We start from the raw sequence: 13,009 nt of genomic DNA on the forward strand, positions 1-13,009 counted from the left end.
TGTCATGGTTTAACCCCAGCTGGCACCTAGGACAACGCAGCCATTCACTCACTCCCTCCTCCCCAGTAGGATAGGGCGAAGAGGGAGAAAAAGGAGGGGAAAAAAAAACCTTGTGGTTTGAGATAAAGACAGCTTAATAGAACAGTAATGGAAGAATATACAAAATAAATTGATGCAATGCAATTGCTCTCAATGCCCGATGATCAATTGCCCAGCCCATCCCGAGCAGTGATCGTGGATTTTTGCCCCCCAGCCATCCCCCATTTATATACTGAGCATGATATCGATGGTATGGAATATTCCCTTGGCCAGCTTATCCCATTTATGCTCCTGCTCAGCTTCTATGGGAAGCTGAAAAAGTCCCTGACTTAATATAAGCATTACTTAGCAACAGCAAAAACAATACGTTACCAACATTATTCTCATATTAATACCAAAACACAGCAGCGCTAGAAAAAAAATTAACTCTAACCCAGCTGAAATCAGGACACATACATAGAGAGGCTTATTTATGTTAAACTTTTATTAAATCAAGCTAGATACTGAATCACAAACTCTTGGCTTCTGAACTGCTCAGTTTAATGAACGGACTGAGCCTAAGGCATTTTAAGGCATCTCTGAAATTACATTACAATCTTCTGCTGGAACTTAGAATCATTTTGCAACAGAGAAGCCTATGAAAACATCAAGTTTCACAGTAGCATGTTCTTGTCAGCAAAAGCATTTTGTAATCTTTGGATTGTGACATCTTCATCACTGGCTGAAATATGGATCAGATTTGGCTACTACAGCACCAGATTCAAAAGCAGCATGAAGATATGAATAAAAAACAACAAGCAAAGAGGAAACAGCTCCCTATCCAAGCAGAACTTTCTTCAAAATCTTAGAAATACCAATCTACATTTCCAAAGGCAGCTAGCCATTTTGATGTTTGATTTGACACATCAAAACAGCGTCAGGTCTCCACAGTGCTAAAGTTCATCAATCTGTAAAAAAACAAGATCTGTTCTGAGGATGGATGAGACACCACATAGCGAGCCCCCCAAACCACTAGCCACTTTTAGGGAAAGGCAGAAGCAAAAAATAAATGCATTAACTTCAGTAAATTCAGTAACATGGGTGTATATATTTTTTCTTTTTTTTTCTTCTACTTCTTTCTCCTACATCTTTTCCCTTAATTTCTTACAGTTTCTATCTCTGCATTGCTGAACTGTGTTCTCCTCTCTCCAGTTTCCTTTAGGAACTCACGACCTTCTGTTCTATGTCTCCTCTTTCATTCCCCTTGCCTGTGCTTCTTCCTTTTCCTTTTGCCAGTGCCTTTTCTTCTGGCACTAAACACAGTAAGCTCATCTTCTCCCAAGAAACCTCTCTTCTTTTTTGTCTATTTCCATAGCCTGCATCTACTCCGTCTCCTGATTAGTATATTACAACCTCATTTCTTCCCCAGGTCCTTACTCAGAAGAGGATGTGTGAATTGAAATGGTTTGGTGAACAGAGGAGCTGAAGTCAGATTGCTTCTAGTTTTTCTCCTGTCTTGTATCTTTTCTGCCAGCCCTTCTGCCATGATACCTGCCTATTCCACTGCAAAACAGGCAGTACAGCTAGTGAGGAGAGCACCACTTGTCTCTAGCAGCAATCCCTAGGAATGAAGGTACATCTAAATTCTCAAAAGAAAACCAACCCATAAATTTCAGCACCTAAATAATTTTGAATAAACTTCTTTGTTTTAAAGCTGTTCATTCTTCATGGATCTTAACAGGAAATGGAGGACATCAGGATCTTTGAAAACTCTACTTGCCTTCATTAGAAGTCTCAGGTACATGCGTTGGAAAATTATGCCAATGTCTCAAAACCCCGAAGTATTCTTTGTTTGTATTTTCTATGGCGTGGCTAAAGTTTTCTTGGTTTAAGTACATACCAGAAGTGACTGCAGTTAATACCTAGCATAGATTAGGCCTGCTCTATAACCAACATATTCCTACAAGTAGTAACTCTAGAGTAAAGGCAGCGTGGCAGAAGCCTGTACTGGTTAAACGCTTCTTATACTGGCAATAATTTGTTGCTGTTGTAATAAAGATGCCACTACCTCCAGAGCTAACACAATCAAGATAGGAAGGAAGAAAGAAGTGCTAGTCAGGCAACTAGCTGTATTTTTAAACCACCAGCCCCTGAGAATGTGGGAAAGTGTTTCATTTAATGGCAAAATATGCTGAGTCCACACATTTTGCAAGCTCATGGCACTAACAATACTCCTCTTACAAAGCTAATGATAGAGTTGGAAGCTTTCACCTTCCACTACAAAGTTAGTATGTTTCCCTGAAAGAGAGGTGGGCATATTGAGAAGACTATGCTAAAATCCACCAGCTCGTAAGGAACAGGTCTGCTCCACAAAAGCTACACTCCACAGACCGTAAGGAAAGAAACAGATGCCATATGCCTGAAATGACAAATGCCTGAAATGATCCCTAGATCAATCTCTTTTCAGGAGGTGCATTGGAGAAGGGCTTTTCCAAACATTTGAATTTGTTAAGGTTGGATGCTAAGAAAGGCAAGTAAGGTTCATTATGTACATGAAACCAACACTCACCACTTATCAGGAGGAAGTAAGTGATTGTTCCACACATTTACAAAAGGTTTCAGAATATGAAATAAGATGACTCAACACAGCAGTCCTGAACACGTTTCTTATGCAAAGATATCAAATCTGTTGGCGACTTACTAAAGGAAGAGGTGGGTTAGCTCTGCAGAAAGATGCCTAGAGGTGATTACTGTAAGACCATACAGGTAAACTGCAGTCTTGTGAGATGTCTATGAATTACAAAATAATATTACCCTGCAATTTTAAATGCAATTGTAAAATGCATTTTTAAATTGAGGTGTTATAGTGAAAGTTTCTTATTATTGATTCTTACTTTTCATTCCTGCATGCCTTGAGTAGAATTGAGGCTGTAAAAGTAAACCGTTCCTGTTCTGCGACACTGGTTTCAGGCTTCCAATGGAGAAATCCTTTTTCACACTCCAAATTCCTTCCAGAGCCACTGTTAATAATTTGTCAAAATAATACCATTAGAACTGATTACTTCAACTTGTTCTAGAATTAATGTAACTTTTAAAAGACAGTCCCTTTGGTGTATACAGTAATTAGAAGTAGTTAAGCAGAACACTATAATCTTCCTCCATGGTTAATGAAGAGATTGACATTTTCAGAGAGCAGTTCAGATTGCTAAAGGTATACGATGCTCTCTACTGTCTGTAGAACAGACTACTATGCTCCTAACTGAAGCAGGACGTAGTTGAGCTATAATGTACAAGAAACAGCAGTAATACCATTGACGCATCCAGCATGATTTATTGGTCATACTGGAATACCAAATGCCCTCATAAAAAGACAGCAGAAAAACAAGAAGACCACCACCACCAAAATCGAACCAAAACAAAACAAAGCCAACACCATCAAAACAAAAGAAAAAATCTAACTTATTTTGTGGAAACGTTACAATTTACTGTCTTATTTATGTAAAACAATAAACTTACTAATAATCTAAACTGTAAATCAGTAACCATCCAACCTAACAATTGTTGTTTATCAGAGCACAAGCCACTTAGGGAACATCTCTCATTCTCCCGATCTATACAGATGAAAAAGGAACTAGGTTCTTCCTCAATAATCTGTACACCGGCATCTACTTGACCTTATTATACATAGCATTGTTATGCTATGCATATAACTGTGCTATACATACCATTTAAATACCAAGCTTGTTATACATTCATATTATACATACCTGTAATAAATATTTTTGTAGCGTTTCTATAATATTTTTAGTACTTTAAGCCTTTTAACATACACTTCACTGGGAGACTCCCCAGAAATCATGAGAACATATACAGTAGCATTCATTTACAGGATCAGGCTGAAATATTCCAGACAGTTTTGATCCATTGGCAGACGGATGCAGGGAAATATAGTCGTCTTCAGCTCTTAGTAACATTAGACACATGAACAGCTCGAGCGACCCAATGTTAACATCTGCAATTCAGCTACTTGTCCAGAACCCCCTTATAGTCAATGGGAAAAGAACAGGCACTTTCAGAGCCTAACACACGCAATGGTAGGTATGTAGGACAAGTCAGAAGAACCGTGTTTTCAAAGTGCCTTTTTCTCCCCATTTACTATAAAGAGAGCCTACACAAGTAGCTTTTGCAGGTGTGTGCTGTAATTGCCTAAGGAGCCTAATCACAGTAATGGAGTCGCAGGTTCAAATGGTCTTTACGTCTGACAGAACACTCATTACATTACCTAGGTTATGTACATTTTTGTCTGTCAATCCAAATGTTTTAAATTAATTTCTAGTGAGTTCAGACTTGGGTCTCAATCCTACATAACAGAAAACATAAGGCCTTTTGCAAAGTTTGGAAAAAAAGGCAAAAATGTCCTTATTACATTTCTGGAGGATGTAATGTTTAGGAGAGACAGCGGTGGGCCTATTCCAACAAAATGCAGCTTAATATAACCAAGGAATAGCTTTACTCTACAGAGGAGAATGTGGGGCTACAGAATGGGAACTGTGTATTGTGGAGCAAAAGCATCATGGATTTAGGAGTAACAGTTGACAAACAGTCCGAGGTTCTTGGGCTAACATTAGCTCTAATGTAGCTCTAAAACAAGTAAAAGATTCTCTCTCTCTACTGGTGATACAAATACTGAAATATCATTATCAGATTTAGTATTCATATTTTAAAAGAGGATGCAAAAAAATTGGTGAGTACATAAAGAACCAAAACCAAATATATGTGTATATACCGTCTCTGGAAGAAAATCATGGATACTAAAAAGGCACTGTTATATATCCAAGAAAAGCAAGGAGCAGAATCATGCAAATCCAAATTATTAATCAGGCTTTTTTTTTTTTTTTTTTTAATACACCAACCACTAGAACAATCTAGTAAGGGAAGCTGTGGAATAGCCAGGTTTACCCAGTGGACTTTACCAAGAGGTACCTAATAAAATCCAACGGCTTGGCTGATGAAGGCAATATGAACTTGTAATCAACCAGATAAAAGATCCTTAAAGATTACAAACTTCTGAGAATTAATTTTCTATTATTAGATTAATAGATCTTATGGCTGCAAGAAACCACCAGCATGATATAAGTTTTTTCTTACATGCGCTCCTTTCTCCACCCAAACTAGCAAATGAGCTCAGACTGGGGCTAATGGTTTACGTGCAAAATATTTAAAGTGTGTATTAAAAATGGTGAATCTAAGTGATCTTTATTAAATTGTTCCAGCATTAACTTCTCTTTTTGTTAAAAACCACTAATTATTTCTACTCTAATCTTATCTCATTTTTAATAGTTTAGCTAGACCAAAGACCTTGTTGTCTCTCAGACTTCCATTTCCTTATTTGCTTACTGCAGTCAAGTCTATCCATAACTTTTAAGCTGCCTAAGCAGACTGATTTTCTAAATGCTTTCAGTTTTGCTGCCCTTTATTTATCGTTCTTATCTCTGCTCTTTCTTTTCAACACCAACTTCAGTTTTGAACCGCAAAAGGGGACAAAGTATTCTAATAACTACAGCAGTTCTTTCAAAGAAAAAGATAACAAAACCTCCCTACTGCTTCGCATTTGTTTCTGTTTTATTAAACTGATAGATCATATGGAATTATCCATGTTCTCTACGGTCCCGTAATTTCAGCCACAAAAAAAAGAAAAGTAAAGACTATATGCAATTCTTGTGTTTCTAAATGTTCCCCAGGCTATTACATAAATTTTTGGGGCTGTTTTTTTTTTTTTTTAAATAATAATTTTGCCACAGTTCCTCAAAACAACGTGTATTTCATTTGCCCTGACAAACACTTGCCATTTGCTGATAAGGAGGATTACCTGCAGCTGGGTGTTTAACATGGCATGCTTCTTTCCGAAAAGAAAGCTCTTCTTCAAGTATTTCTTTAACTCTCCTAGATGGCTCAACATATACTTTCTTCCCTGTTAGTAAAAGATATTACAAAAGAACCAGTGACTTTAAATCCTCTGAATGACTAACGTGCTTTGCCAAACGTAATGCCATTTTATGCTGCTCTGCACCTGTCTTTTAATACACTTTAAGACAAATAATTTACAATTAGACACTAGTGTTTGGCCAGGCGCTGCTCCCCAGCATGGCGCCATTCCTCAGGACAGGACCAAGGTGGGTAAATCTAAAAGGGGAGCGAGTGCTGAGGCAGCTTGCCCATGCAGGAGCCAACGCCACCCCAGGCCACCCGAGGCGACATGGCCACTGTGTCTCCCCATGGCGAACAACCCGGGGCCGGGCCACCCGTGGAAGAGGTCTCCAAGGGGATGGCCTCACTGAGGGGGATCCCCACTATAGAAGGATTAGGGCACCTCATGGCGGCAGGAGGGTCCCAACCCACACCCCTGCCATGGTGGGGTGTGTGGGGCTGGGGGAGGTGAGGGCCACCAAGGAAGGTGGCCGCGGGGGGAAAGGCTCGGCTCCCCCGAGGGGACAGGCCGGAGCGGGGCCGCGGTGGGGATGGGGAACGGAGACCGCAACGGGCGCGGAGAGGGAGGGCGGACGGTGAGGCGGGCCCCGCCGCCGGGCCGGGGGAACCGCCGCGCTCACAGGGCTGCCCGCCTGCCGCCGCCTGGCCGCGGACATCGCTGCCCGCCTCCTCGGCCGCCACCGCCGGCTGCTCCCCGCTCGCCGCCCTCATGGCCGCCGCCGCGCCCGGGCAGGTAGAAGGCGGGAGGTCCGGTTGCCACAGGAGCGGGGGCGGGCGGAGGCGGTCCGGCTCGGCCCCGCCACCGGCAGAAGGGAGCGCGGCGGAGCGGCGGGCAAAGCCGAGGCCCGGAGGGGCGGCGGGGCAGAGCAAGGTGCCGCCGCCCTGCCCGCCCTCCGCCATGTTGGGGCCGCGCTTCGGTGGGGGCGCGAATGGCTGAGGGAGGGAGCGCACCGCCACCCGCTGAGGGGGCGCATCGGGTCTGCCATTTTCAGTCACAGCTCGGGGGGGTTTACCCCTTCCACGGGCCAGGGTGAACAACGGGGTGGCCTCCGAGGCAGGCTGTGGCCAGTCACCATCCCCATGGCCACCTCGTGCCCACTTGGGGCACAGGATGGGTGACAGGTCTAGGCATCGACAGTTCTGCGTGAGGTACCGTTAATGACTCCTCATTTGTCAGTCAGCACGTTACAAACATTTTGTACCCCTGTGGGGTGTCACCACTGGCCCGCCTTATGAAAGGATGCCTTGTTGTCCTCTCCTGAGGCAACGGCGGACTGGCGGAGATAAAGACAGAAGAGTCCACTTTAACTGGATGGATGATATAATCTAGAATAATCTCCTCAGGGAAGTGGTGCATTCGCTATCATTGGGCACGTCTAAGATTCTGCTAAAAATGTTCACAAGGAGAACAATCAGCCATTGGAATAATCTCCCCAGGGAAGCTCCCCCATCATTGGATGCCTTTAAGATTTTCAGGGTGCTGGGCCAACTTGTCTAGACCGTGCTTCTGCCAAGAAAGGTTGGACCAGGTGATCCTTGAGGTCCCTTCCAACCTGGCGTTCTATGATTATATGATACAGGTCTACTAATAACAGTTCTAGCTTGGTTTTAGGAACGCTTTTCATGAAATGAAGCGTCTTGAGATGCTGTTTATAGGACTGAAGTAGACTTGACTCTTCTTGTTTTGCCACTGTTAAAGTTTTGAGAAAGAAGAGCATCTGGCAATTACAGTAGTCCATGGATAATGCTGCTGGCAGGCACACGGGGAAGCTGCCCTGCTCGCCTGGCCAGCAGCTTTGCCCTGCAGTATCTTCCTTGAAATCAAGATTTTGCATGCAGTAATGAGAATTTATAAGATAGAAACCAAGTCTAGTTACGCAAATGCCATGACTTCTGTATTTTTCCTTGATGCATTTCAAGGTGTGTTCATCTTCCACAGATGTCCTGAAACTAAGCTTTCAAAATAAAATTAAAAATTGTCCTGTACCATTCATAGTTCAGAGGCAGTTCTCTATTTTCCAATGGCAGTGCTGAACAGGGCTTCTGGAAAGATGGGGGACAGAGATGCCCTCCCACAGTTGCTTGATCAGAGCACCAGATGTGGGCCAACATCCCCCAACCCTGCTGCTACTGCTACAAAGGCACTTCAGGTCTGTTAGTGGTCACTGGAAGGAGCTTGGGATCACTCAGTAAGGCACTTGCACGGGACAAGAGTGTTTTGTTACAGCTCTTATACCAAGCGACAGTACTTCAGGTCTTCCGTTCAATTTTCAGTTCAATTTGATTAACACAGAGAAGAAAGTTTCTCCGCTCCTGAATTACAGATGGCAAAGTTGAAGCTCAAAATGATGCAGCACGCCATTATAATGGAAAAATCTTTAGTGTACTAATTCCTATGCAGTACAGATCATCTTCTGGGCTGGCGGCATTGCTGAAGTTCTACTAGAGTTCTCCTAAACCACCACTGATCAAAAAAGATCTACCTGCTCAGAGAATTGTTTGGAAAGTAATTATGGTATTGTAGATGACAGTAATTGTACTGGTACTTAAAAACCCTCATTCATTAACTGCTTGCGTTTAGTAGTGATTTTTGTCTGAAACTTCCACTTGAACCAAAGTGGGGGAAATAATTGAAAAAAAAAAAAAAAGATGGGAAGTGCACATTACTGGACCTCTCACAGGTAGCTAAATAATGCAGAGATGTTGATTCTCCAAAAGAAGTTGGAAGACTGAGAGATGCACTGATACAGCTGATGTGAACAGTAACACAAGTAAATTAAACTCTCAAATCAACCCTAAAAATCATAGAATTTTTTACTTTCTACCAGAAAGGCTGAACTGACACACAGAAGCAGAAAACTATGATATCTCTTGCAAAAATTTACAGCATTAATTAACATTTTTCTGCTAAGTTAAGTCAAATAGTACTCAGTGCTAAAGACCTGCTCAGATAAAGGTTCCCGAGTCTTCACTGCAAACCAGTGAGATTCTAGCTGGCATGAACGCAGAGACAAGCTGCACTGAAGTGCGTGCTAAAGGCCTGAAAATCTTAAGGAACAAGCAAACCAGCCCACTCCCACCACCGTGAAATTTGGTTAAAGGACAGCAGCCAAATCTCTGTCATAACTTTTGGAAGACCAACTCAGATGTGAATGCCTAGGATTAGTAATACAAGCTATCACAAATTAAAACAGCGTCAAATAAGAAAATAAATGAATGGTCTGGAAATTAAGGAATTTTGAGGAAAAGTACCAGTAAAGTTTTTTAAAACTATACTGAATATTTGAATTGGAATGGGGATTCTCTTTGGGAATTCAAAAGTGGAAGAGAAACACTGCTGAGTGTGTCCCACACTAAATTAGCTGTAACTAAATCAGACACAACAGTATGTTGGCTGTTTATCCTCACACAGTTGAGGTTCATTTGTTCTAACTAATGCCGTATCCATGACATTAAAACTCTCCTCCTCAATTTAATTTGCAAGTGAGAAGTAAACAGGATCTTCATAGAAAGTAATTTCCTTGAAAAGTAACAGGAAAAAAATAAAAAACTACTTTAATCATCCTGTGAATAACGCTTTTGATTTATGAACAGGAAATTGCATTGATAATTGAACTTTCAATTAGAAATATGACCACAAAATACTTAGGGTTAAATATTTTATTTTATAATAAGCCTTACACCAGGATCACTAAACATTTTGTGTCTCACCCAAATAAGTTACATTCATTCTGAGCTTTCATGCAGTTTTAAAAAAGTTAAATTTCTCAAAAAATAATTTTCAAGTGTGCTGTAATAAGCTCTGCATAACCAAGCCAGAATTCTTCCACACCAAGCAAATATTCCAGTTTTCCCTCCTGCTTTGACAGCACAGACCAATTACAAAAGCCCCTCCAAATTTGCACAGATTAAACAGAGACTGACTGAAATTACTGAGACTTTCCGAATTCCTTGAATAACAGCAGTAGCGCTTCAAAGCATGAGCGAGGCCACCGAGCCGAGTTGCAAGAAGTGACGTTTTGCCTGAGGAGAATACTAAAGTATCTTAAATTGAAAACCTTGCTGCAAAGGGACCGACCACCGCTGACGAGCATGCAGAACACCAAGAACGGGCAGCGTGCCTCACATCCGCGAGCTTAACCCCAGCTTTTAAGGGGACACAGCATTTATGCAGTCTTCTACTATTTCAAAAAGGTAGTGATATATATCAGTCCTCCTGGCAATGTCAAGGGCTGTTTCATCCAAGTTGTTTTTCAGGTCCGGTTTCACATAGCGATTCATCAGCAAGAGTTCCAGGGTTTCTCTACTGTTTTTGTTTCCCGCAGCGATGTGCAGGGGAGTCAGCAAACCATTCGTCTGCGCGTTGATGTCCGCGCCCTGCTGAAGTAAGAACGCGGCCACTTTGGTGTTGTTCCACTTACAGGCGCTGTGCAGCGGTGTCCAGCCGTCCACCGTCTGTGCGTGAACGTCCGCCCCTTGGGCCACCAGCTCGTGCGCGATGTCCAGGTGCCCGCTGTAGGCAGCTCGATGGAGAGGAGTGTACTGATCTTCATCACGAGCATTAACTGGAGCCAGCTTCTCAGAAAGCAGCCTCTTCACGGTGCTCAGCTGTTGAAGGAAAACAGGTAATTTAACACAAAACTCCGCAAACAACATGCATGGCTTTTATGGTTTGAAAAACCCATAACAATTTGTTGTCGTTTGGACAATTATTCTATCACCTGATAACCCTTCCCCACCTGGGAAGGGGAATCAGGGAAAACAAGGAAACACGAGGGTTGAAATATAGATAGGTTTAATAGGATAAGACTAAATAATTAATGATAATACTACAGAACCAGTATTGATCCCGATACCAATATAAAATATACAGGAATTATCCTCAGCCCATTCTCCCAGCAGGAGACAGCAAATGTGGGACATTGCGAGCGTTGGGCTTTGGGAGGAAGGGAAGGGCTCAGGGGTCCGGCACTGGGGCAAGGAGTTCTCAGGATCGCAGACATCAAGGGAGAGAGACAGCTCCTCAGAAAACTTTCTAATTTATATAGAATGTGACATTCATGGTATGAAATAATCCTGTTGACCAGTTTGGGTCAAGGGCCTGGGTCTTGCTTCACCTCATCCCTGCACCTAACTAGCTCGGAAACACCGAGACCTTGAAACCCACATACCATAGCTGGCTATAAAGTAAATATTTTCATTAATTCAGACACTAGAGTCTTCTAAAAGTGCAAGTTTCCAGAGCATTAGAAGATAAATTAGTGCTGTGTTGCTCAAACTAGGACAACGGCTTTTACTGATCTGAAGTTTTATGAGAAAACAATTTCTGTCGGTCTCAAAAAGGCTTATGTGTAACAAGAAATTTTAAAATAAAACCAGTTATTATTACTTTTGTTACCAGGGTTGTTTTGGCTTGTGGGGTTTGTTTGTTTGGGGTTTTTTGGGGGTGGGTTTTTTGAGGGTGGTTTTTTTGGTGTTTTGTTTTCTTGGTTTTGTTTTTTTTTAAAAAAAACAAAACAAAACAAAAAAACAGAGATACATTACCATGCTGGTGCGAAACCACACAGCCCTAGCTCCCCCCCACTTTGCTTTAAGCACCCAGCTGGGACGCCTTAGGAGTATCTTTATCTTAGACTTTCTCCCCGTTCTCTGTGAGGACACAAGTACCTCCACAAAACTGTAGATGGAGCTTGTGCACGGGTAAGAAATTCAACTAATGAAAATAAATGTACACAAGGGTGTAATAAGCTACATAACAGGAATCTCAGTCTTCTCTCCCTCACTGACAAGAATAAAAAGCTTCCCCCTCCAGCCTGTAGAGACAGGAAAACCGTCACCCCTCCTCTGCATATGTAGCTTTTGAGAAAATAAAGTTTCAGATACACCCTCCCCACCCCAGTTAAAAGGCTATTTGCCATGAGGAAAGAGCCTGGCATGCTTTCCATTTACAGAAGTTTAAGGGTGCTGTTATTTTAACTCTGAACTACAATCAAAGCTTCTGTTCTGAAAGCTAACTGATCCAGGAATATTTTAGCATGTGTGGGCTACAAAAGGAGATGTTTTACATACAGTGGCTTGCAAAACTGCATCAAAATAGGGATTTTGAATCAGAGGGATAAAGGGAAGCGTAAGTAAGTTTCCATTTGTCAATGAAACTGTAGATATCTGCTCAAAACAACGTTCTTGTCAGCCATACACACAAAGAGAATAAATGCCTTACCCGATTGTTTTCGGCTGCCCAGAGCAGCAATTTCTCTGGATTTTTTTCCATTTTTTTCTCTTGCATTTCATACCATTCCTCGCTTCTTTCTTGTTCATCATCGTCGTCGTCATCATCGGACTGTCCCGACCAGCAGCTCTGGGTCCCGACAGGAATGAGATGCCGGTGTGTCTCCAGCAGTTCCAGCTGGTTGAAATTCTCCGTAAAGTCTTCGAACTGCTCGCTGTCCTCATCCTCCTCGTCCCCTTGCGTGGCTTTACTCATCTTCAGTCAGCATCTGTAAGCAGCAGATAGACAGCCATATTTACAATAACTTTTATCGTCAATAAAAACACCTCATTGTTTACAAACAAAAGATTTAGAGAAAACACTGGGTTTTAGGCAGTGTTTCTCCCCACCCTTTCCCCTCACGCCCCGACCGAGGCGAGGCCCGGCCCAGCCCCGCGGCCCTCCGCGAGGTCCACACCACCCCGGGAAGGGCCTCAACGCCCACCCCGGGGCTACCGGGAACCCGCCCCCGAGGCCCCCCCCCCACATCCCCGGCCCTGCCTGCGGCCACACGCCGTCTGTCCCGTCTCCCATCCGCGCTCGGAACCCGCCCGGCCCAGGCTAGCTTCGCGACGGGACGCACCTGCCGCCCCCACCGAAGCAGCGCTCCGAGGGCGGGGCCAGCTCCGAGGGCGGGGCCAGCCAGCAAGAGGACATACGCACGGCCGGCGGCCGCCAGCGGATGTGACGACAGCGGTTGGCCGCCATGGGGCTGACCAATGGCGGCGGCCCCGC

General features: G+C 43.2%; 2 protein-coding genes across 4 annotated transcripts; both read right to left on the reverse strand.

Moving 5' to 3' along the window:
• Positions 1 to 726: 726 nt before the first annotated feature.
• C1H11orf97 (chromosome 1 C11orf97 homolog) lies at positions 727 to 7,745 on the reverse strand. Its single transcript, XM_074572577.1, has 5 exons — positions 7,560 to 7,745; positions 6,627 to 6,939; positions 5,888 to 5,989; positions 2,913 to 3,038; positions 727 to 986 (listed from the first exon to the last, which is right to left on the reverse strand). The coding sequence occupies exons 1-5, from the start codon at positions 7,743 to 7,745 to the stop codon at positions 982 to 984; spliced, it is 732 nt and encodes a 243-aa protein (XP_074428678.1). The 3' UTR covers positions 727 to 981.
• A 1,906-nt stretch (positions 7,746 to 9,651) lies between these two features.
• On the reverse strand, positions 9,652 to 12,965 carry ANKRD49 (ankyrin repeat domain 49). Of its 3 annotated transcripts, none has more exons than XM_074571264.1 (3): positions 12,858 to 12,965; positions 12,227 to 12,503; positions 9,652 to 10,614 (listed from the first exon to the last, which is right to left on the reverse strand). In XM_074571264.1, the coding sequence occupies exons 2-3, from the start codon at positions 12,488 to 12,490 to the stop codon at positions 10,156 to 10,158; spliced, it is 723 nt and encodes a 240-aa protein (XP_074427365.1). In that variant the 5' UTR covers positions 12,491 to 12,503; positions 12,858 to 12,965; the 3' UTR covers positions 9,652 to 10,155. The 3 variants fall into 3 exon arrangements, with proteins under 3 accessions (XP_074427365.1, XP_074427373.1, XP_074427379.1); XM_074571272.1 differs by having other exon boundaries at positions 12,776 to 12,890; XM_074571278.1 differs by lacking the exon at positions 12,858 to 12,965 and adding an exon at positions 12,625 to 12,745.
• Positions 12,966 to 13,009: the final 44 nt, after the last annotated feature.

This window comes from Larus michahellis, chromosome 1 (genome assembly GCF_964199755.1).
Source record: "Larus michahellis chromosome 1, bLarMic1.1, whole genome shotgun sequence".
Classification (NCBI taxonomy): domain Eukaryota; kingdom Metazoa; phylum Chordata; class Aves; order Charadriiformes; family Laridae; genus Larus; species Larus michahellis.

Bases quoted from the DNA above. Each gene is read 5' to 3' on its own strand.
- C1H11orf97 (XM_074572577.1), bottom strand. From the start codon at position 7,745: ATGGACTACTGTAATTGCCAGATGCTCTTCTTTCTCAAAACTTTAACA. The intron at 6,940-7,559 runs GTTGGAAGGGAC...TCCCTCCCTCAG, and splicing joins ATATAATCATAGAACGCCAG to CCATTCGCGCCCCCACCGAA. The intron at 5,990-6,626 runs GTGAGCGCGGCG...TTTTACTAACAG, and splicing joins GGCGGCAGGCGGGCAGCCCT to GGAAGAAAGTATATGTTGAG.
- ANKRD49 (XM_074571264.1), bottom strand. From the start codon at position 12,490: ATGAGTAAAGCCACGCAAGGGGACGAGGAGGATGAGGACAGCGAGCAG. The intron at 10,615-12,226 runs GTAAGGCATTTA...TTCCTTCAACAG, and splicing joins GGGCAGCCGAAAACAATCGG to CTGAGCACCGTGAAGAGGCT.